The 27,051-nt window shown below is 41.4% G+C and overlaps 1 protein-coding gene across 1 annotated transcript in view; it reads right to left on the bottom strand.

The window, feature by feature from the left end:
• Nucleotides 1–511: 511 nt before the first annotated feature.
• TMEM132B (transmembrane protein 132B) overlaps nucleotides 512–27,051 on the bottom strand; it is a 192,097-nt gene continuing 165,557 nt past the window's right edge. Inside the window, 4 exon segments of the mRNA XM_009320961.1 lie at nucleotides 512–1,666; nucleotides 2,936–3,127; nucleotides 4,548–4,821; nucleotides 12,829–13,034. Coding sequence (XP_009319236.1) covers nucleotides 512–1,666; nucleotides 2,936–3,127; nucleotides 4,548–4,821; nucleotides 12,829–13,034 — 1,827 coding nt within the window.

Raw genomic sequence — 27,051 nt, 5'->3', positions numbered from 1 at the left:
CTGTAAAAAATAAGACGACTACTTGGCTGCATTGCACATAGGCAATAAAATTAGATTAATTCAGATCCCTTTAAATGTAAGCCTCATTTCAGGCTGTAAGCAAGAAATGTCCACTGTGCTTTACAAAGGACGACGACTAGAAAAATCAATGCAAACAAATATCCCTTTCTTTTCTGATTTACCGTTTATCATGAGAGATGACAAACAAATGAAGTCTCCTCTGAGTCTGAGCGTAGTTGTATTAGCATTTTGCTAGTACCAGGCAGTATACAAAAACAGCCATCATGTGTGACACCTCCAACACCTACAGGTAGCTGTTTTAGGGGCACATCCTGGTTTGTGGTGAAACAGGTTTAACTCAGCCAGCCTCTTGTACCTGCTCAGTGATATCAGGTTATCATCTCAGTAACTCCACGGTTGGACTGTCTTGCTCCTATTGCTGACTGGACTGACTGCTCCACCATCCATAAACAGAAGGCATAAAGGTGATTACAAACATAAGAAAGTAGTTTTACATATTGTCTTGCAGTCTTTCCATATAGTCCCTAAGTTCCTTGGAATCACCAAGAGTCATATCTTGGCATACCCATTTAATATTATCATCACTGTCAAATAGAATTGAATTGGTGTAGGGGCCTCCATCCTCTGGCAGTATTGTTGTATATGAAGTGAACTTTACTCGCTTCTGCTTTGGCCCAGAAGGATTTATAGGTTCACTTTTAACTTCTTTTTCACAAAGGTACTCAGAAGATCTGAGGATATGATTATGAAGAGTCTTCTGAGAACTCCCATTAAGGAGAAAGTTGCTTTCTTCAAACTGCATTCCTCTGTCGATCATGGTAGTGCACTCCTCTGACGGGAGCGAAATGTCAACTGGGTTTTCCAGCAGTTCAACCTCATTTCCAAGCCAGACCCAGTCATGGGAATGGGGGATGTTGCCTTGCTCACTCACAGCAAACCTTTTATGCCTGTACTTCCAAGCAAATGCCACACAGTTAATCAAAAAGACCAAGATTGCTAAGCAGAAAACACACAGCAGGGCGTACATGCCAATCTCCAAATCTGTTAATCCTCTTGAAGTCAATGTGAGATCACCGGGATTGTTTTCTCCTGGTATTTCTACTTGCGTAGGGAAACCTGTGAAGGCAGTTGGGTTATTTTGGAGCTGGCCATCCTCCAGGGACTCCTGATCAATGGGAGAGATGGAAGTTGTGCTTTTGTTTGCATTGTCCTCGAGACTGGACACGTCCTCATGGTTTTTGGACCATTCTTGTGCTGTCCTCTCTTGTTCTGCAGGTTTCTCTATAGAATTGCTTGCATGGCTTTTAAAATTTCTATCCACATCATCAATGTCATTAGTGTTTCCTTTTTGGTCAGAATCTTTTTGACCAAACTTCACTTTGACACTTCCTTTCCCAACAGCCAGAATGCTCTTCCGCTTCGTCTTCTGACACGGCTCACTGATGACCATTTCAATTTTAATCAAAGGTCCTTGCCCATCCCCTTCCGCCACGACCCCAGGCCATTTGGACTGAAGGTTTTGGTGTGCAGACACTACCATCTCATCCAGTGAAGTGATGGTGATCGAGAAGTCCTTGGAGTCATAGATATCTAACGGCGTCACTGATCCATCACTGAACAAAATCCAAGCACTGACTATGGCTTCCTGCGGGGAGAGAGGATGAGAAAAAAAATGTGTGAAAGGTAAGAGAGCACGCATCAGACACCCAGTTGTTTAAGTCTGTTTGACACTGGCAAAATGAATACACAGTTTAATTTTGGCTTATTTTGTCTTTAAAAAAAAGAAAATCAAAATGTCTACTCTGCTTCTCGTTTTCTTCTCGCAGATTTGTGTTCTCTAGACCACTTAGGCATTTATCTCATCTTCAGGAACTGACAAAGACAAGGTCATCTAAATTTAATAAAAGGTGCTGACAAAAAAAAATTGACAATTCTTTTTTTCAGTCTGAAGTGAGAAGCCTCTTTTGAATGCCAGGGCCATGATGAAAAGAATCGTATTTCCAAAGTCCTGTTTATTTAATTTTATAAAGGACCTATAATGGGGAATTTCTGTAATACTACAGTTCTAATGCCATATTTAATACAACATGCAGAGCTGTTATGTGTCGGAATGGTGATCCCATTCAGCCCATTGAAACAAACTAGGTTAATGCAGTATTTTACATTTTCTGTCATGCTTTCAAATATACGAGTTTCTGTGAAATACACAAAAGTGATTGTAGTTCTTTCTGGGAACTACAGAAGCACTCACAAAACCAGCATTTTTTAAGGATGTTTTGACCAAAACAATGTCTTGGTACTGCAAATTGCTAGTGCTAAAAAGATAGTTACACTTTCTCTAGTGATATAGAGTCTCAATTCTATAATAAATACAACAAAAAAGATAAGTGTAATTTATTCTGTGGTCTCATCGAAAGCTATTTAATTCCTCAGATTATACGATTCAAAGTAAGTACCAACTCATCCGATTTCAGCAATGCAGATCATGAAAACTTCTGTCCACGCAGACCAAAAGGTCCTTTTGGCTTGAACTGACTTTGTGAGACTATCAAGGCACGGGGGTTCTACCTCTGCTTACATGGCTAAACCGTGATTTCCCATAGAAAAAGTGTCTTGAGTGGCACGTACATGCTTTCTACAGCATTACGCATGCACAGGCGTGCCCGTCACTTTCCCTGTGCTGTGCAGGTCTCCAAACTAGTTCTGAAGCGTTTAATGGTCACTCTGTACGGGTGTTTGCACCTGTAGGAGTCGGTCAGTAAGATGAACAGCCTTTACTATGTGAAGTTACTGCTTTTCACAAAGCCATACATTATATGTGATGTCTAAAATTTACAGCAAGTAGCTTTTCCCTAGCTTCTGACAAAGCACAGTACACAAATAAATTAATTCTATATACTATTTTGGATCATACCTGTTTCGGAGTATGAAGGATATCATATGCAGAGGTGGTAGAAACGATAGCTCTCTTATTTCCTTTGCTGATTTGTAAGGAGAGGGACAAGCCTGAAACTAGTTGTACTCCTAGATCTGTAATGGTTACACGGTCATCTAGAACTATCACTGTCTTCTCTGCCAAGATGGAATCAGAAAGAGGTGACAGAACCTTGAAAGAGAAAGCAAACACCTTGCATGAAACAGCAACTAACTGTGTGGTAAGGCAAGATTAGATGCTAATCAGCACAACACTTCGGCTTAATCCCGCGTTTGTCACGTCCATGTATAAGCTGTAATTGATGTTTCCCCAATACATTACACGCATTTGCTGCTAAGTTACTTTATTTACAAAAATAATTTAAGAGAACAACCAATCACGTCAAAATTGCAGCTTCACCTCAACAATGGAGTACAGATTAAATTAAATGGACTTGTTTTTCAAAAAAAAGTCATTTTTGTGTGGTCTGTAAAACCTCCTATGAATGCAGTATAGCACAAGACATCATAGTGTAAGACACTGATTAATGCTGAAACTCAGTAAGGGAATGAATAAGTGTACAAAGCCTGGCTGATAGGAACTTGGCCTGCTGCCTTTATAGGGACAGAGGACCTGCATGAAATGAAAGTGAGATTTGCAAAAGGACTTTGAAAATCCCACGGGGTGCCTGTCTGCATTTTTCAATGCCAAAATAGCCCTGTCAGTTTGCTCCAAGACCTTGTTTCTAACACGCTCAGAAGGAGACAGTCATCTTTCTGCTGATGCCAGAAACAGCTGGTTCAAGCCCAAAATATTTGAGGTGCGATTTGTCTAAACTAACGTGAGAAATGTTATGATGAAAAATGTTACGATGCAGTGTAGCTACCTGCATCGGCGCTGGCTGCCTTCTGCTCTTTTATAGTCACTGGAGTGAAAGAGACATTTTAAGGACAGAGATCCCTTGACCTCTTTGTGATGTTTGTTTTGGGCTGAAAGGAGCTGAGCCCGAAAAGTACCTGTTCCTTTGTGTTGACTACAAAGGAAACTTAGTGTGACTGGAACATTACGGATGTTTGCAGTTGAGAAGAAGAGCCCCAGTGCTTGTATTCCTTTATTTTGATTAAGGAATATGCATGAAGATAGACAGGTGGTGAACATCAACACTCTGAAAGATTTCTGATGATTATTTTTGTGTCCATTTTTTGTGTTTCATTTTGTGAACATAAAGGGACTAATTTTTCAAAGACATTTAAGCATATAAAGATGCAGGTAGATCTTTGGTAAAATTTCCTAACAGTTAGGTTCATAAGGTCCCACTTAAATTAAAAGAAGCTAGTTGTGTGCATCATGTAACCTGTTTCACTGTTCAGAAAATCTCACTGTGTTGCTACTCACATGGACATGGACAAATCCCTTCAGAAGTTTCACCTAAAGGTATTTTGTACAAATAGCAAAAATGAAAACCCATTCAGACTTCCTTTTATGTTTATCATGTAATTTTTTTTCAGCTTCTTTTTTTCTGAGAGCAATTACTTTTGTAAGCTAACTAGCTCTTGTGTGTGTGCATCCAGAACTCTCTCTACGGAAGCTGCAGATGCGTTTTAGGCTGTACCTGGACCGTGGTGATGCCATGCTCACGACCAACCAGAACTCGACCGTCTTGAAGCTTAGCAATCTTGGGTTCTTCTACCTTCATGAAATCAGTCACAAGGTCAGTGATGTCAAACTGCCACTCAGAGCCTAGCATATAGGTCAAGTGGCCTCCAAACTCAGAGGATTCAGCTACAAACTGTGTGAGGACTCGCACCATGGCATGCTGATACTGCAGGGTACAACCTCTTCCTTTTTTCTCATCATCCTCTTCGTCCTCACTGTCACGGGTAGGCCTGTAAATAGATGCAGGTTTGTTATCTGCATTGCCTTGATCTCCCTACAACACTGCAGAGCTTCAGGTGCATGTTATTTTCAATTAGGTTCATGTTACCATCATCTGCTACTGTGTGAGAAATAGGAAACCAGATTTGGATGTGTAGGTTCCTAAATCTGGGTGAGATGCTTGTACAGCTGTTTTCTGCTGTGAAAATGAAAAGCTACTGTCACTTCTGTTACTGAATTCTTTGTTTGAGTGGGACCTCCCAGCGACTTGAAGATATGTCTGCCATTGCTGAGATCTCAGTGGAACCACTGGCTGTGGACTGTGCCTCCAAGCGGCAGTCAAATCTTGCAGAGGGCTAAGGAAAGCAGTGTGAAATGTTTATGAGAGGGCGGTTCTGGAACAAACCCCTGCAGCAGCTCAGCAGGGATGGGAGAAGATGTTTTAGCATCCTTTCCTACACCTTTGCCCATAACATTTGTATCACTTTGCTCATCTCTTCAAAACTATTGTAACTCATTCAGGATCCCCTGCTTAGGTAATGCCGCCCCACCTTATCCCACATCTCTATCTCATAGGTTCGTCAAGCCCTCTGCATTTGAGATATATACCTTGATTTCACCTTAAATCTCATACGGTTCATGCAAGTGTCTGGTATATTTAGTCATGTAATGACCACACGGGGCTTCCAAAAAGCCAAATTAGGCACTTAAGTTACCACTCGGGACATCAGTTACTCAGATTACACCATGCCAGGCTGTTGAGACTACCGCTCACCCCATAGAAACAATTGCAGCATTACACACACTTTCTTTAACATTTTCTCTCTGTCCCCCTTGCAAAATATAACCCATGCCAATATAACAGTGTTCCATAAGCGTCACAGTGATTTGTACATGACAGCAGTGCTGTCACACCTCACAGAATTTTGTCTGGTTTAAAACCCAGTTTCCCATCAGTTCTTTTTTTTTTCTTGCTATTGTTTATTCCTTGGGACAAACACATGGATTCTCTTACCTCTTTCAAGGCAGGTATTAAGCACTAGGTGGTCACACTTTTACTCATTATGCCCCCATGCTGTGGAATTCCTTGCTCAGACATAATTTGCCTTCCTCCTTTACTTTCAGCCTGAAGCCACCTCTATAGCAAGGCTGGGAAATACAGGGTAAGCCTCTTATTTTTCACAGTATTTTGGGAAGCAGTTTTGTGTTTACTGTGTTCCTTTATCTTATCCTTTGAAATACCAGCTGTGAAAAACTATTCTAAAACAGAATTGCTTTTGTTATAAATTGTTTTATGACAAAGTTGGCAAACAGTAAGCTGAAAACATATCTAAGAAAAGCCCTTATGCTCTTCAAAACAATAGAAAGTCCTGGTGTTACAGAATCTAAAACGCTCGAAATAATACATTTTCAATGCGTCAATTGTTAACTGAATATATATATTCGGCCTCAAGTAAATGGTATTTGGTGTAGCCTTTTTAGTTTTGTGTGTGTAAAACAGTGTCCATCATTAGTCGCTGAATGAAACATCATTGAATAACCACTGAATTGTTAAGAAAAAAACAGGATCCTAAAAGAGGATTTACATTACACAAAGAAATTAAGTCTTACAGAATTAGATTAGCTGGGCATTTCAGGGAAATTTTCAATTGTTCTCTCCTTCCCAACACAAGTGCAAATCTGGACTGTGAGCTGAAGCCAGCCAGTCAGCAAAACAGCCACAAGGAAAGTACTAGAAGGGGGATATTCATAGAGCTTACGTGGCGCCCATGCCTATTTAGATTGCTTTTGGCTTTATAATGCTATAAAAGAGTTTAGGAACTCTTTAATGTCCCCACTTCCAATTTATTCCTGTGTTCTGACCCTCTTCAGCTCATCTAAACAGTAAGCCAGCTCTGAATAATCTCAGACTTTGGGAAAACCAGGTTTAGCTCTGAGATTTCAGGATTTGACCCCCTTTTAGTAATACAGACAGTACTTTAGTACCTGTGCAGAACTGGAGAAGAATGCGCAGGAGCTATTCAGGTAAGAAATACTTACGGGATTTTGGGGAAAAGAGCCACAGAACCAGTGGGAACCAGTTTTCTTACAGGAAAAGAGACACAGAGCCAGTGTTCTGTGGCTTGAAGAAAAACGTTCACATGTTCAACATTCACGCTGACTTATTTTTTTTTACAGAACTCTGTTTCCTGTTTCATAACCAGATGTTTTACTCTGATCCCATGTATTACTGTTATTCATATTTATTTCTGCACTTACTTATTTCTACTTTCACTGTCTAAAACTTTAGACTACCAGACTGTTCAAGAGGAAATATATTCAAAACAACTTTGAGAGAAAGAATTTTTCAACCCTAGTCCCATACAGCTCAGAAATGTGAATTGTGGGAAGAATGACCAGAGATAAGGAGTGTTGCGGAAGGGCATGGAGGGAGCACTCCTGCCCTTACTACCAGGCTTTAGACTGTATGGGCAGCCAGTACTACCAACCAAAAATAGATGATTCAAGTCCAGCTCTTTCCTTCTGGTATCTCTAACAAACAAAGGTAAGGGCTCCATTTCATTACAAAAACATTTACAGATGTTTGTATCCGTATATATCTCCTTAGAGATACATGGTTTCTACTGCATGCAACTGTGGAACATCAGAAAAGCATCTCTAAACCATGGAATGGGCAAGGCACGTCCTTATGTCGGTGCAAAGTAAAAAGAGAGGTGTTTGAATTTTCAGTACAAGCTTTGCAAGTCTGCTTTTACCAGGTACCAACTCAAGTTCTTACTTTTTTTAAACAAATTATATCCATTTCCACTTCAAAGCCACAAATTCATAATTCAGTTAGTAAGTCAGAGCATTTCAATGTTTTGTCTCCATGGGCCCGACAAAATGTTTGAGATCCATTGAATTGCATGGTTCCCTTTAGAGTCTTAAACTTCGTGTTACAGTGTTTTCAGTAGGCTTAAAATCCTTCATTAAGCAGTGAGCTCATTTTCTTTTTAAGACATGTTCTCATGAATATAAGCTATTGCTGCATACTGTGCTTTTTTTCCCCTTAGTCATCTCCGAGGTTAGCTCTGGATATCTCTCAGAATCCTTCTTACCCTATTTCTTGCTGCTTTGCAAACTTTTTTTGAAGATTTTTTGCTTTTCTGGAGTGGACCAAGGTTGCCAGAATTACATTTAATTTACATTTCACACAGAGAAAGCCCTTGCCAGAGCGCTGAGTTAAAACAGCAGCCCTGTTACAAGGGTGCCTGCCAGCACGGATCACAGTGATCAGTCAACTTTCTATTATAGACACTGTCTGTGAGCAGTTTAAGTATGTCTCTCTTCATATGCACCACTCTCAAACCAGATATCAAGTACTTGGGCCAGATGCTAATTTTCTGTTAAACTAAAGAAATCAGCTTTGCTGGTTCTGAATTTGAAATACTCATTAAAGAGAGTCATGTATTTAAAAACATTTGCAACACCCCTAACTGAAAAAAAAAAATCTGTTTCGGATACAAAATACAAGCCACTGGAAGTGGATTTAGTGGAAGCTACAGAAATAAGTTGCACATAGCTCCACTCACAGTTCAAGAAGAAATGCAATTTGATACCTTCACAGATCTTGAAAATACAGTCTACCTATTAACAAAAATCTCTATGGCCTTATCTCCATAGGACATTAAAGTCAATTAACTAAAGGAGTGGATTTACAGTGTTCAAGCTTTGTGCAGATGTTGTTATTCACGAATGGAATGGTTTGAATCCAGCTTCACTTAATTCGCTTTAAAGGATGGCTTTATTTCTGAGCGGCAGCACTCACACAGAGGTTTAACTAAAGCAGGTTATTTTTTTCCTTCATTTAACTTAGGCTAACTTTCCTGCTTTTGTCTCTAGTACTAGACAGGACCAAAGTAGAGCTACCACCTAATTAACCAGTACTTCCACAGACCCCCATTCATAAGCAATACCATGTCTGGCTTAACCCTGTTTCGTAGGTTTGGAAGGTTTATGCTACTCAGAGGATTGCAGTCACCATGACTTAGTAATGGCTTTATCAGCTATTGTTCAGTAAGGCCAGATGCCGGCAAAAGTCCAGTAAACTATGTGCCTGACACCGAAGCATATGCTGGAGATGTACTGTGTGATGTCTGCCTCCCTGGGAGCCTCATGAAAACAATGTGCTATCCCAGTTGCAAATATTTACTTAAATTACATTTCCAGCTTGTTCTGTGAGACTTTAGCCATGCAATTCCTATTAATGCAAGTTGAAGCCACGCATCCCATGTAAATGCATGTGCATAGAGCTAGTGTAGGAACTTCAAGAAGGTGGTAATTATTTTGCAGATGCATGAGGAATCAAAATAAATGTACTTGTTAGACCAGCAGAGTCTGCCTGGACCTCTTCTACACTCTAATGTTTGACTGTAATTTAAATATACACCTTTGGTTTGCTGAGACTGTGGGCTTTTCTGCAGCCCATTGCAGGAGTAGAGCTAGTTGGAGGACCATGAATTAGTCGCGAGTTGATCCGCTGACCTGACTTTCATCTGGAAAGGGAGGCTCTTCATATCTGCAGTAGCACAGACCATAGATCAAGTTCTCCGCTGGATAATAATAAAGGTTTGCCATATATTTACAGACTGATCTGGTAAATTCTATCACTGCTCTTACATAGGGGAGACTGGTTTTTTTTTCCAGTTTCTGGCATAAAAGCAGCCTGTTTTTTCTTTCTGTTCCTCTAGCAAGTTCCTGCTCTTCCAGCAGTTCAGGTGAAAACTGACACAGTTCAAACGAAGCTAGGCATGTGCCATTTGTAAAGACCCTGTCTTTTTCATTGCTTTGTGGAAAGTATTCAAGAGATTAGGTAAGCAAACATGTCTGTAATCACATGTATTTTACAATTACAAACATGACAGGGTTTATAGGGAGAAGCAACACATTTTATTAGGTCAACAAACATCATTGGGAAGAACAGATGTGATTTGGGGCATATAAACACTTTTTCAGGTCTGAAATAGAAGCAGCTATATTCAGATGAAGAACAGCCATGCTGAGGCAGTAGTTTCACAAGCATTTCTTTTGCCGACAGCACCAGTAAAAACATTTAAAAGATTATTGTAAACCCCGTTATATTTTGCCATCTGGCTCAGCCCCTCAGACAACTGTACCAGCACAGCCACGCTGAGTGTGTGGGAGCGAGGCAGTGGCGGAGCCAGCGGAGATGAAGGAATGTTTGGAGGTTGCTGAAGTGTCTCTGCACAATCCCTATAAGAAATGCTCAAAAATTTTACCTGCTGTATATCGACGAATTACTTTATAGCAACGTTTAGTTCTTGCTGAGAAGACAAGGGAGTGGTGTGAAGATACCAACCCTAGTGGACAGGAGGAAAGTAGAAAATGGTTTTGTCTGTGGTGAGGTGAGGAATGAAGAAGACACATTACAGTCCTTCCATGGCTACACCTGAGGACAGTGACATAGTTTCAGCTGACCTGTGGGCCATGTGCGACTGAACCTAAATTTAAGACTGCCTAAGCCTGTTGGCAGGGACTTTCGAAAGAATCCAAGCCCTCTTCTTTTCAAATTAGCTTCCTTTAAGGATAGATATCAAAAACCTTATGGAAACTGCAAATACTGGCTCTTACATGAAAATGGAGTTGAAGCAATACAGTGCTGGGAAATGCTTGGATTTTGTCTTTTTAAAAAGATTAAAGCACTCTCCTCTCTCTTTCAAACCTATTCTCAGGTATCACACAGGACAACCTTCTTACTGTACAGCGCTAACAGTGTATTATACCTACCAGGAGGGCACTGTGAAGAATTACAGGCTGAACCATTGTTCAGAATAAGCGACTGTGGCCTTCTGGCTATACCACTGAATGAGGATTCAGGAAACCAACCTGCAGGTCCTGACTGTAGTCCAAATGTCTTGTGTGCTTCAGGTCACCACTTAAAAACTCATCATAAAAACTCCCCCATGTTTAGGATATTGGGAAACATGTAGCTATGAAGGAGATGGAGGTATAAGCAGATTAAAAATTAAAGAGAAAAATTAAAAAAAAAAAAAAAAAAACAGAAGGAAAAGCCACTAAATCTCAGGTAAAACCCATCCAAATCTAAACATAAAGGAAATGTAAAAACCTTATGTACAAAGTAAATGTCAGAGCGAGCACAACTAACGCTAGTCCTAGCTTGCCTATTGATTTAGAATACCCCCCAAAGTTAAAAAGAAATCCATGTGAATGTTCCATAAAACAAGAGATAATTTATTTCTAGTTGAAACCTTTCCCGTTCACACGGGCATGGACTGCTGACACACAGTGTCATAAACTACCAGCTGCAATTCTGGGGAATGATACAGTGGCCATACTTTCCCTCCCACCCTTCACGGAAAATGCTTGCTGAAGATGTGCCAGCAGTTCAGATGCAATCTGAGCAGCAGCAGACTTGCACCGCTTGCCAGCTTGCAAACAGAGCAGACTCTCAGACCATTACCTTTATTTCAGCTAGCCAAATAAATCAGAACTAGACACCAGGGGGTAAATTTCCAGTGCTGTGTGTAATGGGTTTAAAGTCAGAATGTCCACGACCGTTAACCACAGTTGAATGTCTAACTCACTGAGCTTGCTGCTGAAAGTTTACTCCTGTAATAAACATCAACAGCCTAATCCTGCAGCCGTTTACTCAGCAAAATCCCTACTGGTTTTTAGGAGGAGCTGTGCCTAAGGCAGTGTTACAGCACTAGGCACATTACAGACAGAAGAAGGTAAGTTCAGTGAAACTTTAAGCAGCCGGTGTATGTTCAGTTCATTCATCACCTAGCACATCTCTTCCTTCCACAAATGGCAACTTTGCCTTTATCACTGAAGCAAACACACAAATTTCTCTTGTGCCAGATCCTCATCACCGCTCCTGTCATAGCCAGAAAAAACGTCCACATAGCCAAGAGGTAAGTCAGTCCCCTTCCTTGGAGCTCATTACCTGAGTATCCTGTAAATTGTGTCCCATTACCCTTAGTTTTATGCCCTCATAAAGCGTTAGGTAGTTCTACTCCACTGCTGTCTGTTTGGGCTCTTTAAGGGTCTTCAATAGCTGAGACGTTCTCCTGGGCAGATCGAGTGCTTCAGCTAGAACTGCCACAGTGTTTAGCACTACAGTTACTGCTGCCAGAAGTGCTTTTTCACTGTATTATAAATTTGAGCTGGTGTCATGCCTTGTTCTCCGGTAGTATTTTTCAACTTAGCCTGAAATCCACCAATATAGCAGTGTTCCTGGAAGTTCTTAATCTTGCAGATTGTCCAAATGATGGTTATTCTACGATTGGTATTTCAGTAGGGACGGATAGAACAGAGCTCAAAATCCCTGCCCCCCTCTCTCCCTTTTTTTCCCCATCCACATTTGTCCTGGTAGAATCTGTTCATTGGAATAGTCTTCAATAGGAGCATAAGTGGGTTTTTTTTTCCTGATTCAGATCTACTAAAGAATGCTTCAGCCTGGTCTGCTGTAGAGTGCATCTGTACAAAGACCGATTAATCATCCAAAGTCATAGAATCGTAGAATGGTTTGGGTTGGAAGGGACCTTGAAAGATCATCTAGTCCAACTCCCCTGCCAGTGCCCAGTGATCTCACTCCCTCCTTGGCCCTATTTTATTTAGCACTGTAGACAGAAACTTAAGCACTGGCAGTGCTGAATATCACACACACACACACACACGATGTTACGTACAGGCTGGGAGAGGTCCAGCTTCTTTTCCTCAGATTTGCACATCGGAGTGTATGATACGATTTCCTGAGATTGTGTGGAATTGATTAATGCTCCAGGCAAAGCCACTGACTTTTAAACTATATAGATCAGGATAAAATGTAGTCTGCTGATATCATTGTTGGATGTTATAATGAAGGCTAAGACAGACTGTAAAGCTAATTTCAAACAGAAGAGTTTAGATTCTGAGAAATACTCTAAAAATTTGTTGCGTTGTAAAATCAGAGGCCCTGGGCACGTATCTGGACTGTACCAATGCTGTAAGCATACCTTTTATTGGAGGTGACAGGTATCCTCCAGCCTTTGATCTGGCTAAGCTCTGTATCAGAGATCTCTATCTGCAGCGGGAGCCGTGGAACCCAGACTGTCACTTCTAATTGGGTGGTAAAATGCTGGTAAGTGAAGTTAACAATAGTATCCACTTTGCTTTTCATTTCCTTGCCATTAACGAAGATGGAGTCACATCTGTCAGAAACCTAAAAAAAAAAAAAAAAAAAAAAGATTAATTAGGAAATTAATAAAAGTTCCTGAGAAAGCACAAGGAATGATGCATCAGTCCAAAGACATCACTGATAATGTGAGTCATGCATATTGTATTTTCAGTTTTCTAATTAGTAGCAAACAGTGATAAATGGACCCCAGGGAAACAGTTCTGCTTTCCTCAATGGATACTACTCCAACTACAAAAATAATTTAATGATGTTATATAACCTATGCAAATCTTTTATACTAGGCAAATTAAACTCTTCATGAATCAAATGCCATGTGCATCAAAGTTTATGTTTACAACTTGCTTAAAGAACCTGGAAAAAATGGGGCCATATGTTAGTAAGAAAAAGACTGACTCAGAACCATAAAACAGAATCCTCTCCTTTTTCCTTGAGCACTGTAATGCTGAAAGACAAAGATCCCCTTATGGCTCATGAGCAGAAGTGCAGCAGAAGCATTAATTTTTAGAACTGTTCAGTAATTGTTTTAGCAAAATGTATTCCTAGTTGCTCTGTGTCATTATATGAAATTACTGCCAAAACCAGCACGTGGGCTCTATACTACAACTCATCTACCCTCTTGGTCTCAGGGATCTTTTAGCACAAAATCAAGGTCCTGAGCACAGATCCTATTTGTGTGAAGAACATGATGTAACAACGCATTTGACCTGCATCCTGGAAAGATGGAACGCCTTCTTCATGAGGTACGGTTTTTTAATATATTTATGAACGCGCGTGTGTGTGTACTTTTAGATTATATACACACACACACTTAGGTTAATGTATAACATGTTTATATATATGTATCTACAGGTATACGTGTGTATACATGTACATATGCATATGCACATGTATTTGTATCTATATACAGGTTTGCATTCTGCTATGAAGCAAGAGAGAGAGGTGGTAGTCTCCAACAGAGTCCATGTAACTGTGGTTTTAATCTTTTAAAACCATGGTTTATGAGATGTAGTTGTGTTACTGAAATGGACTTTGTTCTCCCGTCAGGACTGTTCTGTGTCGTGTTGTACAATGCATTGGGACGCAGACCAGAAGGGATTCTGGCTAAGCCAGTGATTAAATTCTGGTTTACTGGAGTTACTGAGATAACTCATGTAGACTTCAGTGGGGAATATGCTGAAACACGGGTTGGTTTTGCTCTGCAAACATACCTCAAATCTTTTCTGATATTAACAGGAATTCAGGGTTACTGAGAAACTGTGTAGCAGCCTTTTTTTTTTTTGTCAAAGGCAGTCCTCACATATGACTTTGAAATTAAGTTTGTCCTGCTTTAAATCTCATACGGAATAACATTGTTTTTCTCTTGAGCTCTAACATGGTATATTGCTGTTAGATGGACAGTACCTGAGTTCTACTATCATATGGAGCACACTTAAATAACAAAATTTTGCCTAAATTGCTCTCATAATGCTTTTAAGATTTATAGGCAACTTGCCTAAGAATCAGCTACTTCAGAAGCAAAAGAATACAAACAACCTTTATGCAGGTCATTCAGTGATAAGTTTTATTTCCAGAATTATTGTGATGACATTAAAAGTATAGCGACTCTCAAGCCAAGCGTGGAAGGAGAAACATTTGGGAAACATTGTGCCAGTTGATCTGTTGGTATATATCCACTGAACATCGACCATATCAAATGACTGTTTCACACTTCGTGAGACCACGCAGCCAAACTTTTCAGATTGTCCCTTTTATAGCATCACTGTGCAACTAACGTCATTCTTCTGTACTGTTAATTATTAGGTAGTAGCTTTGCTAAAAATATTGTCAAATGCCACGAGATTCTTGTTAGAGAAGCTCACTGTCTGATGTTTTTCTCTCCATATGCAATACCCATATATAAAGTAAAAGAGCTGCGCTTCCACGTTTGCCATTTTCAAGTCAGCTTCTCAGATCCTAATCAATGTACTGAAACTACCACCAATTGCTTTTTTACAAAGGGACTAAGCCAGGTTGTGAGGGATGGGGCAAAGGAAACTAAGTCACTCTTCTGGAGAGAATACTCCTTCTGCATAAATGCTTAATGAGTACAGGAATTTAAAAAAAAAATAGATCTAGCTATCTGATAAAGAGCTTAAAGTGGACTCCAGGCTCAGGGGTGCCACAAATGAGATGGAGCGTACTCGGAATCTTTGTTTCCCCCTCATAATGTGTCACAAATGCCTCATGAAAGTTTAAGCATATTAATCAAGCCCATTAATTGAATGAGCAATTGAGATTCTAAATCATAAAGCCTACATCTAGGGAGTTTTGTGAGAATTAATACAAGACAGAAATAATTAAGAAAACTCAACAAGAGAGGAATAAACATCAAGACCGGATCAGGGGAATAACTAATATCTGACATGACAGCAGCTAATATTTTAGATTCTCTTCTTGCTGCTTAAAATGGTTCTTGTCAGCAGGCAAGAAAGGTGCTAAATTAGGGAACTGAAAGATGGACTTTAATTGTAGCTGTAAAAGTATCGGGCTAGGCTTACAAATTTCATAGTTTATATGTCTAGACAGAGACATTCAGTCATTTATATACTGACCAAGAGGTAAGTACAAATCAGTATATGTAACTATGCTATAGAAGTTCACCCAGTGGCCTTGCGTAGAGTCCAGAGCTCATGTTTCACTTAAGTGTATTTTGCAGAAAATAATCCAGCCTTGGTAAGAAAACTTGAAGAGAGACATTATTGTTGTTTCAGTTCTCTATCTGGAATTTCAGTTTACTCTATTAGGTACAAGGAAACCAAAGAATTTAAAGGAAAATTAAGTTTGTGCAAGTAAGGGTGAAAACCACAGCAGTCAGCTGAATCCAGCTGAATCCTGTGATGAAGTATGGGAAACCATGACCACTGTTAACCGTTCAGGCTAGACTAAACGAGGAAGCCTCTGTTACACTCACCTGCATTTAATTACTGCCATGTTTCATTCACTACACCTTACAGCAGTTGTTACTTGAAAGTAGATTTGGTTCATCTTAAGGAAATGAGAACCTTGAGCACGTATAGAAAATGCCCAGCACTTCTATTTCACTTGGGATCTACTACAGACCCAGGACAAAGAATTAATTTCATCCAGGTCTCAGATGAGAGCTGTGATTTCATGCTAACAGCACTCTGACACTTCTCCAAAGTGAAGAGGGAAAAAGAAACACACATTGAGTTTTGGGGACTCGGTGACAGCTGTATTCTCTGGCCGATGGCCTACAGCAAATGTTCCCCATCATTTTCTCCCCTTTTAAGTCTGCTCCATACTTTTCTAGTCACACTCTGACTGCCAGAAGGGGCTCGTGATGCTGCTGGAAGGAGAACTCGTATGACCTGCTGCTGGAGTTTGGGGAGTGCATGCCTGTTTACATGAGAAGGTGCTCAGGTTCACCGTGGGGCAAGCTCTGACGCAGCAGGGAGACACAGGCAGAATTACATTAGCAGGTGACTTAACGCACAGATTTCTTTTGGGCTGCTGGTTCTGAGGGAACAAAGAGGGGAAAATGCAGTTAAATCTCTCCTGCAAACACCACACAGTGAGAAGACACAGCAAAAACTTGGAATGCCACCCTCTCATCTAAAATGCACAGAGCAAGCCTGTTTAAAACAGTCTGTCACCATCCATTATCAGCTGCCTGACAAAATCAGAAAGTGCGATTTGAGACAGTTTGCAACCATGAGAGCAGGATGGCCGGCGATGTGCTCTGGTATGCAGGTCAAGAGGAGGAGAGCTGCAATTAACCTCTCTGGGCTTTGAAGCAGGTGGTTGGCTCCAATCCCCACACGTAATTGTAAAAAGCACAATTTACCCCGTACAGCCTGTCACAGCCTCCTCGCTTTAGACTCGCCCAGTACAAAAGTAGCTAGCAGTCCAAAAGAGTAATTGGGAAACCATTCGATGTTCAGCTCAGCAAAAGTTTATACACCCTTTGGGTGAACAGGTAAAATGGAGGGAACATGAACTGACAAGAAGTAACGCCTGCTGCGTGGTTCATCTTTACAGGCAGGTTTGATTCCAAAGCTCATACCTTACCCTCAGCTTGCAGCGCATTTTGTATGGAGACTGAATGAGATAGAGGTAACAGAAAACAGTCGCAATCCTTGTGGCTGTTAATCACTCGGGAGTTTCTCGGTTAAACAAGACTTTGCTGCTGAATGCCTGCTTGGCACAACCATTTTTTTCCGCAGCGCTCTCTTGTGTGGGAGGAGAGAGCAAGGTGGCTTCAGGAGAGGCCTACCACGTGGGCATCTCCAGCCAGCAGCACTTCAGGGCTTTCCCAGCCCATACCTCTTCTCCAAGTTCATCTTTTCTCACCTTCAGACATATACTTCTCACTGATACATGAATGGCGTGTGCGCACACAGCTGTGTATGAACATGTATAATGAATTTTAAAGGGAAAACTACTACCCAAAGGAATTAATTCTGTTTAATTCAGTATGAAGCAACAGTTACTAAATGGATGTAAGAGTGGTACCAAGTACAATGCCAAACTGCCCTACGGCACTTCTCATCTGTGGATTTTTGACACACAAAACTCAAAAGGATGGTGGTATTTTTACAACCCGTTTATAGAAGAGGAAACTGAGGCAGATGCAGCGTGTATCAGAGTTGGGTCTAACACACAGTCTTTTCAGCTGAGGGCTATAGCCATTTGGTTTCCCAGTCAGGTCCCCAAATGACTTAAATTTGAAGCTCAAATTCACCCTTGAAAAGAGGTGCTTTTTAGACTTACTTTCAAAAGAGCCTTCACCAGTACTTCAGCAGAACTGGCCTTCACCAGAGGAGGTTTTTTGCCTGGAGTCAAGATCTACTGGCATTTAAAAATACTTAAGTTCAATGGGACAGATGTGTAGACTTCTTCAGTTTTGTAACCCTGTTTTTTCAACAGCAAAACCCAACCTTATTCCAGTCCCTGCCTGAGACAATGCCATTTCTGATGTCCGGCATACGAGGCAGAACCCAGAACGCGGTATGGCTGCAGCCACCTAAGTCCTCTGCAAACAGGCCCACCCAGCACTGGTCTCGGGAGCCAGTGCTCATGTAGAAGAAGAGGTAGGATTGACAGACCAGCAAATTGCGGGCGTTTATAAAAGGTCAGAGGAACAGTGCACAGTGCTGCTTTGCAGTGAATGCGTAAGGGATGCAAAGTCTCCTTATTGTGGCTGAGGCTATAAAGAGAACAATTGTAACAAGATTTTAAAGTGAATGGTGCCTAGAGTAAATGGCTCATTCTCATAATAATCTTAAAACTGTAATTTTGTGGTATTTCCTGAATGCCGCCTTTTCCACCTTTTCTGCGGCATTGTTCCTGGCATTGTCTTGTTAGCCCATTAGGAGGGACTTGCTGAGCTACTTCAAACCCTTATGGTGTGTGTTTTTCTTCCACCTCTTGCATCTTTTTATATGGCCGCAGCATGGCTGTATCAGGGGTTTTTTTCTGGTTTGGATTATTTTGTACTTCATTATTGATACGTTTGCTTTAGAAGCGCAGTCTGAAATTACTTCCTCAGCCTGAGAAATCTGGCTTAGTGTTTGAGTAATAGTTGAAGACAAAAAGGAGGATTATTCTTCTTCCTATCCTCTTCTTTCTCCCTCTTTCAAACAGCTACTTACCTCTGTGCCTTCCCTGGCTCCTGTCCCCTTCTGCACTATGCACGGCTTGAAGCCAATGCTGAGTCTCTCCTAAACCAACGAAGGGACGGAAAGATATGCCTCATGTCTTGAGACAAATAAACAAACAAAGGGTATTCCCAAACCCTTTTCAGCTAAGAAACGCTGTTTTTATTTAAATTCAGAATTATGCCTGATAGTAGTCAGTCTAGAAAATGTCAGACTTCTTGGTTTGGCTGTAGTTGTATGTTATGACATGACGTGTTAATTATTCTAGTGCAAAATATTTGCCCATATGCACGTGTCAAGCGATAACATAAAAGTAGACATTTTCATTAGATTTTATTTCCCTTGTAAAATCAAAACTAATTGGCCAAGGTTGAATTACAGTTCTGCCCCAGAACAACATATTGTCTACTTTTGGGCTTGTGTGGCAGAGACAGTCCAGTGTCTCACCCTGTGCTGTTAGCTGCAGCAAACCTCCGCAAAGCACTTCTGGGCCAGCCTGCGAGACCCGTGTTTTTCCCGTACAGGTGGCAGCACTGCTGTGCGGGACTCCCGCGGTGAGAAGTCGTATTGTCCACCAGGACCCAGGGAGGTGAGAAGCACCCCGTGAGGAGGAGACATTGCCCTTGCTTCTGACACCCATGCGGCAACGCAGTGCAACTTCCAAGGCAGTCCTTCCACTGTACGTATCAAAGCATTGTACGTGGCCTGCTAGGCTTAACAGTGCATTTATTTCAGCCTCTTCCACAAGCAGGGATTTTTCTATGCAGCCCCAGCTAATTATGTGTACTGGGGTCTGCAGGTATTGTCTCCGAGCAATTTGAGGCAAATGGTAGATTAAGAATATACAGAGTAAAGGATGGCAAATGACATGATGCTGAAATTGAAACTAATGAAAACAGAAGTTTTATTCCCTTTTAATTTTAGACATGTGCAGAATAGTCTTGGAAGTGTCATTTTTGAAACATTCTTTTCATGTTAATTTGTTTTTATTGGCAAATCCGTTCTCCAAGTACTGTTCTCTGGAATAGCTGCTGTAGTTTCAGATATAAGTGTTGGCTATAGGAATCCCTTGAGATATATTCGAAGGTTTGTTTCCTACTTAGAAACAATAGCAAGAGTTTAAGTCAAGTATTCCCCATCCCATGTGTTCGATGTGTGTTTGCTTTTCATCTTATCAGTGAATAATAATGTTACACGGAAACAGTATACAAACTGCATGACTCAATGCAGTCCAATAGCTGTACTTACAAATATGAATATAGTGACACCACCCCCCAGCTTTCATTGGAGAAAATGTGGCCCCCCCCCCCCCAGCTTTCATTGGAGAAAATGTAAAAAGTGAAATATGTCAAGATGAGCCTGAAGCATTTCCAATGCTCTTCACCTTAAGTAGGCTTAAATTGCAACAGCTACCGAGAACACAACTGCGTTTTTCTACACTGAAACAAGAGGTATCCCTAATCTTGTTGTTTGGGGAAATTTGGCTTGGGGCAGGAAAGTTTGTTCAGCCCCCACAGCACTGAGGTATCCTGTAACAACAAGCCAGTCACATCATCTGTCAGCAAGAATATTGCTGTGTTTGGGTCAGTTATTTTCAGATACACCTGCTCTTTTTTTAATTACCCAAAGTCTTGATCTTACACTGCTGAAGTCAGTCCAATTGAATTAAGTGGAGGATGATCAAGCATCAAAGGCCAGAGTTTCAGAGGTTAGCAGGCATTTAACCAGGTACCTAGAGATTTCCAAAACCACAGGAACAAATCCATTGGGAAATCTAGGCCATTTTGAAATTATCATTTTGCAATGGTCATTCTTCACAGTTTTACTGTTCTAAAGGACTAAGGTGGGAGATTCAAAACTCATGTCTGGACTTCAAGTTTCTCTCGTTAGAGACAGAAGTCCAATCTGACAACCACTTGCTTTGAAAGTGAGGCGTTAGTGGGAGCACAAGTGCTTCAGCACTCAGCCCAGCTCAGACCCAGTTCAAGGCCTCTAAGAACAATCCCCATGGCTACCATGAGCTGCACAGAGAGCATTACAGATACAGACAATAACAACATCCATAACTGTGTTTGCCAGACTGGGCCTACTCTGAAGACTAGTTATGGCAGCGGTACAAAATACAAACTGTAATTCATACTCGGGTCTGAAATGTAATGACGAGGAGTTAGAAGCAAAATTGAAAGGAAATCCCTTTGTTCAGGAAAGCAAAGATTTGGAAAACCAGATATAAACTGAAGTGATGTGTGTTCAAGAGACCAGAAAAGCATGACGGTCTGAGCGATAGGCTTGTGGAGGGGATTATCAGTTACACAGATGCACAGAGCTCCACGTGGACGACATGAGACCATTTTAATAGCAGCTCAGCAGCAATTTGCACACTCGAGTTAGTGATACCCTATTGTTTTATTGGCGAAGCCTCTGCTCATTTTCTCTGTAGATGTCACTATTTAACATTACTGATGGAGAGAAACAGGATATTGGGGGAGGAGGGAGATGAGACTAGGCATAGCTTGCAATGATCTGAATGGGTATTTGAAGTTTAAGAGTGTTTTTACCTTTTAACCCCCATTGGAATGCGCTGAACTGGAGGGAAGGACAGCATGGAAGACATTAACATTTTGGTTTAACAATAGAGACAATTGCTGTGGCTTAGAAAAGGTGCGATGATCCATGAATGTGCAATGAGAATTTAAAAATCTGCTGTACTGAATGAAGTGTGCACTATTCAAAAACTGTTGATCTATGCGAAATTATTAAACAACACATGAGATCTGCCAGGATTTCAGTCCCAGGTGCAGAGCAGCTGCTCTCATTCACTTTCCGGCATGCCGTGCGGGGGCGTTCCTGCTGGAGATGGTAAGTTTGGCGGGTGCACAGGTTGAAAGGGGAGGACCAAAGAAGGTGGGTGTTCTTTCAGACTCCAGCCTGCTGCTCGGCCTGACTTAATTCAGGCTCAGTAATAACTGCTGTGCATCCACCGCTGCGGTGCAGCTGCTGGGAAGGGCAGATGCTCTGGAGTTTCGTTCTTATTGATTATGTAGAGTGAATACTGAAAGTGATTGGGGGGCAGCTAATAGCAGTACATGGTGGCTGCCAAAATGTTCTCTGCTCCGTGTACCAAGTTCCTTTACTAATCAGCTGAGCTTTTAACTGCACTTTTTTTACAACAATCAAGCTGAGGAATTCTGTCGGAATTAAAAGTTACCGTTTCTGCTCTCCCCACTGATTTATCATCACCATGTGCAGATTAAGAAAAAGAGGTCATCTTCATTAGGTCAAATCAATGGCCGTATTAAGACGCTGGTGTTTTTGGAAGATAAGAGAATGCCTTTGTTCACAGTACCCGGAATAGATAGTGGTTGGTCCGTCAGGAATGTCAGCTCCCCTTGCACAAGAATAAATGATGCTTGATACCAATAGCTAAAAGATAGTGGTGGCTGTGTTGCTATTGGTCTTAGCACAGACGTTTCTCTGGTTGGTTGCGAAACCAGATGGGACTCCACTTCGACGTGTGAAAGAAAAACGGGATGTAACTGGTAGGGGATACAGCATGCCTTTTTTAGGTTTGATCCAACACTCGCTGAAGTAAATGAGAGACTTTCTACTGATTTACTGGCCTCAGACCAGGAGTTTTAAAGGACGCAAAGACTTCACTGTCTATTGTAATGCAATGACAGCCAACTGTCACACCAGCTTGGAACAGGGAGATTTTTAGGCAGTGTTTTTTCAGAGGCTGAAGTTCTTCGGTATATCATACTTCAAGTTGTTCAGACAAACTGCAGTTATCTCTTGATAGAGCAGCAGTTCCACTGCCAGGATGCAGAAGTGCAGGTGCACGTGAAACTTACCTCATGTGGTTCAAGCTTATTTAAATCTCAGCACAGTTTGTGTTTGGGGGAAGCTTCAGGAGCACTCTTTTTTTCATTCAACCACTACTTTTGTTGACAACGAGAACACACGGACCAGAGCTCAGAGCAGGATCTCCTGCTTCCTTGTCCATTTGCAATCAAAAGTGTGCCAGTCCCATTCTTGCTCCATGAGTTTCTGTTTCTTTTAAACAATCCAGTATGCAAGTCAGCATGGCTTCTACTTGCCTTGTCACCATGATGCAGTACCTCTCCTGGGGCTAACATCCTTCTCAGACAGGTATGCTTGTCTCTAGACAGACATCTTCATTCTTTGCACTGAGATAAAGGATCTCTCACCAGCACAAATTCTAAGCACATGCTTGTCTGAGGTAGCTTTTGCTTAAGTATTTGATCCTTAAACTTCTGCAGATTAGGCATTACCAACACTTGTTAGTTTAAGTAAACACCCACATGCTTCATATTCATCAGCTGGTATCCCAGAAGGGCTTAAGAGTTGTTTATCTGGTGAAACCCCAGCATATGGTGCCAGCTCTTTCTTGCACCAATTCTAATTGCAAACACTGAACCTGTTCTGTAAAAACTGTTAATTACGTGAAACTAACACATATGTTTGAGCTATAAGCTAAGGTGTTTTTTCCCCCCTCTCTCTTTTTTTCCCCCACTTGAATTACTCACACAAATGGGGTTATAGGCTGACAGAATAATTTACACATTGTTGAGAAAAGTAAGAGGGGAGAATATTCAGGCAGATGTAACATACTTCAGTTCCCCTGAAGTTCTTTGTAAAATAATGGGCTTTAAAAGTAAACTTCTGTGCACTAAGTAAACTTAGTGTTCGTGATTCATGGCTCTAATCCCTGTGACTGAAATTTAAGATCTAAGGCTCCATGAAATTAAAAGAAAAAGAAACAATTACATGCATATTCATTCAATTTCATGTATTGCGTATCCTTCATTTTTTCCAATGATATTTTAACAGGGAAAATAGAGGTTTCTAAAGAATGTGTACTTGGAAAAAACCAGCAGGTCAGTTGTAACTGCTGAAGCTAACCAGCTCTTCTGTGCCTGCTGGTTTCTCGACGTTCCCGGAGGATGCAAGTCACCTCCAGATTTCCTCATCTCCCACAAATATTTCACAGATGCTATAACACAGTGTGCAAAAAGCTCAAGGACGCTAAGAAGTGTGTACAGCCCTCGTGTAGGACGCCGGCCACTCAGCCCTTCCCAGCTGCACAGAAACGCTGTGGAGTAAATAGGAGGGCGCTCACAGCAGGGCCACTGCACATAAAGTCCTTGCGCTGCTCCTGGACTACTCTGTAGAGGAAAGGAGCCCTGTATGCTGCTTCTCCCACCGAAGGACAACCGCACCCCTTCCCTATGAATGCAATTTGAATATACGGCAACTACAACAGCACCCTAAAGCCATAAGCCCAGAAGAAGATTAGCCAGCCAAGTAATAAAGCTTGTGAGCTTAACATAGAGTAATGTGTTAAGTCATGAATGTTAGCCACACTGATCTAGCCTTTAATCTTGCCCCAGTAATGAAAGGATACACTATCCTTATCCCAAAGGATCAATAAAAAAACCAGAAAAAAAGCCAAAAAGAGCTTTTAAATACACAGCAGTACACTTTTATTTTGTAAAGAAAACTCTGGTCCTGTGCCTAGATATTAGTGCATGGACATTCATAAGTCTTCCCAGCTAGATTTTAGTCTCTGAGCAACAAATAATTCATTAATTAGTAAAAAAGGAAAAAGGGACATTCAGACAGCAAACACAGCCAGCAAAATCAGCCCTCAAACTGCATTCATTCAGCCAAGTGCTTCAATAAAATTATTTGGAGAGAATGTCAAGAGCCTTTACCTAAAAAATTACCTTCCTTCTCCGGTCTTACGAGACTAGACTATCCTAGACTGTTTTATTCATCTAATATACAATGATGCAGCAGATCGGCATTAGGAGAGAGTTCCCTACTCAGCAAATGGAAAGAGCCAAGAGACATAGATGGATGTAATTCAAAGAATTGGATTTAGATATATACAAAGATGGTGCAAGTTCCTTGCATATACAAGATGGTCAAACAATTTCTAGACATCGCTAGGATAGACATATCCTGTTGCACTGCATGCACTACAGGCCTGCTGACGCTTGTAATTTTAGCACAGCACTCAAAATATTTGGTGCTTTCTATGAAAACTCCCATCCCTGGAGTCATATTAGTCTGTGAAAAACTAAACTTACTTAATTTTTCAAACAAAAAAAAAGCATCTAGCTGTAGTGGGTACTACGAACAGTTTAAAAACGTTGACTCCCTAAAGGCTGAAAATACAGATGGGCTCCAAAAGGGCCCCAAAAGTATTCTGAACCTGATTTTTAGCCAGTGTTCTCACTTTCCTGGAGGGAGGGTTTGTGTATACCTGTAAGGCCAGTATTGTATCTACGATATTCCTATATATTGTGCATAGCGAAAAGCACTTTTTAAATGACGGCAGTATTGTAACAATACAGGGGGCTTTATCTACAGCAGGGAAAATGAGAGAAAAAAATGTTCATTGGCTACAGAGGAGCAGACGGTGAAGTTAAAAAGGGGAGTTCTGCTCTGTCCCATCATCTCCATTCCCGTCCTGGATGTCCCAGCTCCCATGCTAGCACTGGCTCTGGGAGCTTCCCGCTGGATTGTGCTGTGTGGTCTCCTTGGTGACTGCCCACGCTGAGCTGTGCTCCTGCGGACGGGTACTTGCAGGGAACACTCTTGGACAGTCACTCAGGGAAACAGAGGGAGGTCCTTTAGGATGAATGCACTGGAAAGAAAAAAGTCTCAGCGTATGAAAAATGCGGCCAGATTTCCATTCAAGAGTACAGTCTCGGGGCTCTTGAAATTGTCAGGAAGTGACTGAATGACACAGCAGATCTTTTCCAAGAAAATATTTCATTCTCTCTTTAATGTCAGAATGACACGATCATGAGACTTAGCTTAACTCCTTAATGCAAAGTGCTGGATTTGCTTCTGTATATAAACAGATCTAAGATTGTGCTGAAGATGGCATGCTTCAGTTCTGACACAGCCCCAACTTAGAAGCTTAAATTCTGCATATAAATTCAAAGCAATTACTACACCATACATACATAAGCTGCACCTCAGTCAGATGGAATCCCTCGAAAATAGGCCCCTATATAACCCACTGTGTCTGACAGCTGTACGCCTACAAATCCTCCTACTCCTAGCTAAGGTTTCTTGTCAGACCAGGGGCGGAGAAATCCAAGGCAAAAACAAGGGAAGCTTGAGGGTGGAGGGAGCAGCCTCTGCGGGATCAGAGGGAACTGAGCCAGAGGGTGCCTAGGGGCAAAGCTCCCCTTGTGTTGCCCATACAGGGACAGCAGTCGCACTGCTTCTGAGTCACGGTGGGGTTCACAGATAGCTCATGAGTTACAAGAATGAAAATACCAGCAGAGTTTAAACATAAATATGTAAATATGCTCTAGTTGTTGTAGCTTTAGCTATCGTGCACAGAGCATTCATGAGATGAAGGATGGAATTTTGTAACAGGAACTTATTTTAGAATAACAACCACAAGGACTTGAGCAATTAAGGATGTATAGAAAGCTTACAAAGCCTTTGGAAAAATAACATCCGTAGTGGCATCCTGAAGTTAACTATGCCTTGGAATGAGTAGGGGGCACCTACCCAAACGACCACCGACAACCACTCGGGACCCCCGCGCATGCTTAGTCTAGTTTTACAATGTTAGCAATATGTAAATGTAGTAGATAAGAAGGGTCAACGTGACGTATATGCCATACTAATGAATTATGCAAACTTGAGTGTATAAATATGCTAAGTTTTCTGTTTAACGTTACACTTGATTTGGGGAACTTCCCCCGAGTGTCTGATTCTGTGCACTATCGAATAAAGCAATGTCTCCTTCCTAAACGTAGTCTTTTCTCTGCGTTTCAGGAGTTAGAGTAAACCGGTAACAGTAGCAGCTGCCTTTGTGTTCTCCAACTGGAACAGGAGAGGAGTGAATTGTCCCTCTGGTGCAGGAAGAAGCAGGGAGTGGAACAGAACAAATCCTGTAGGAGCAGCCCCATCTGGGGAGAAAGCTCAGGGTGAAGCCTGCTCCGTTGCTGCCTGTTTGACTTTTTTGTTGTATCAATAAATCCAAACTCCAGCAAGGGGGAAAGCAGCACATCTTGGCTAGAGTGTCTATGCAGAGCAGAATAAGAAAATGCCTGGTGCAACTGTAATACAAATGTTTGGCTACTGCATTGATAGTAATGAGTAAGTCGTACTGAAGATGGAAATGTTTTTTCATTGACATGCACCAGTGGTGTAAGTGCTCCCTACCTAAAGGGTCCGCAGGACTAAGGGGCTGCTGACATCTCCTGCTAACACCTCCCACCTTTTTTTCCTCTTTCATCAGCATGCTGGAGCTTTCGACCTTTAAGTGTCTTCCACTGTGGGCAAAGGACGGTGTTAAGGAAATGGCATTGCCAAGGATGACATCTTTCCCT

Source organism: Pygoscelis adeliae, unplaced genomic scaffold, assembly GCF_000699105.1.
Source record: "Pygoscelis adeliae isolate BGI_AS28 unplaced genomic scaffold, ASM69910v1 Scaffold353, whole genome shotgun sequence".
NCBI classification, from domain to species: domain Eukaryota; kingdom Metazoa; phylum Chordata; class Aves; order Sphenisciformes; family Spheniscidae; genus Pygoscelis; species Pygoscelis adeliae.
The sequence above is the reverse complement of the archived record's forward strand: the minus strand, read 5'-3'. Positions and strand labels throughout refer to the sequence as shown.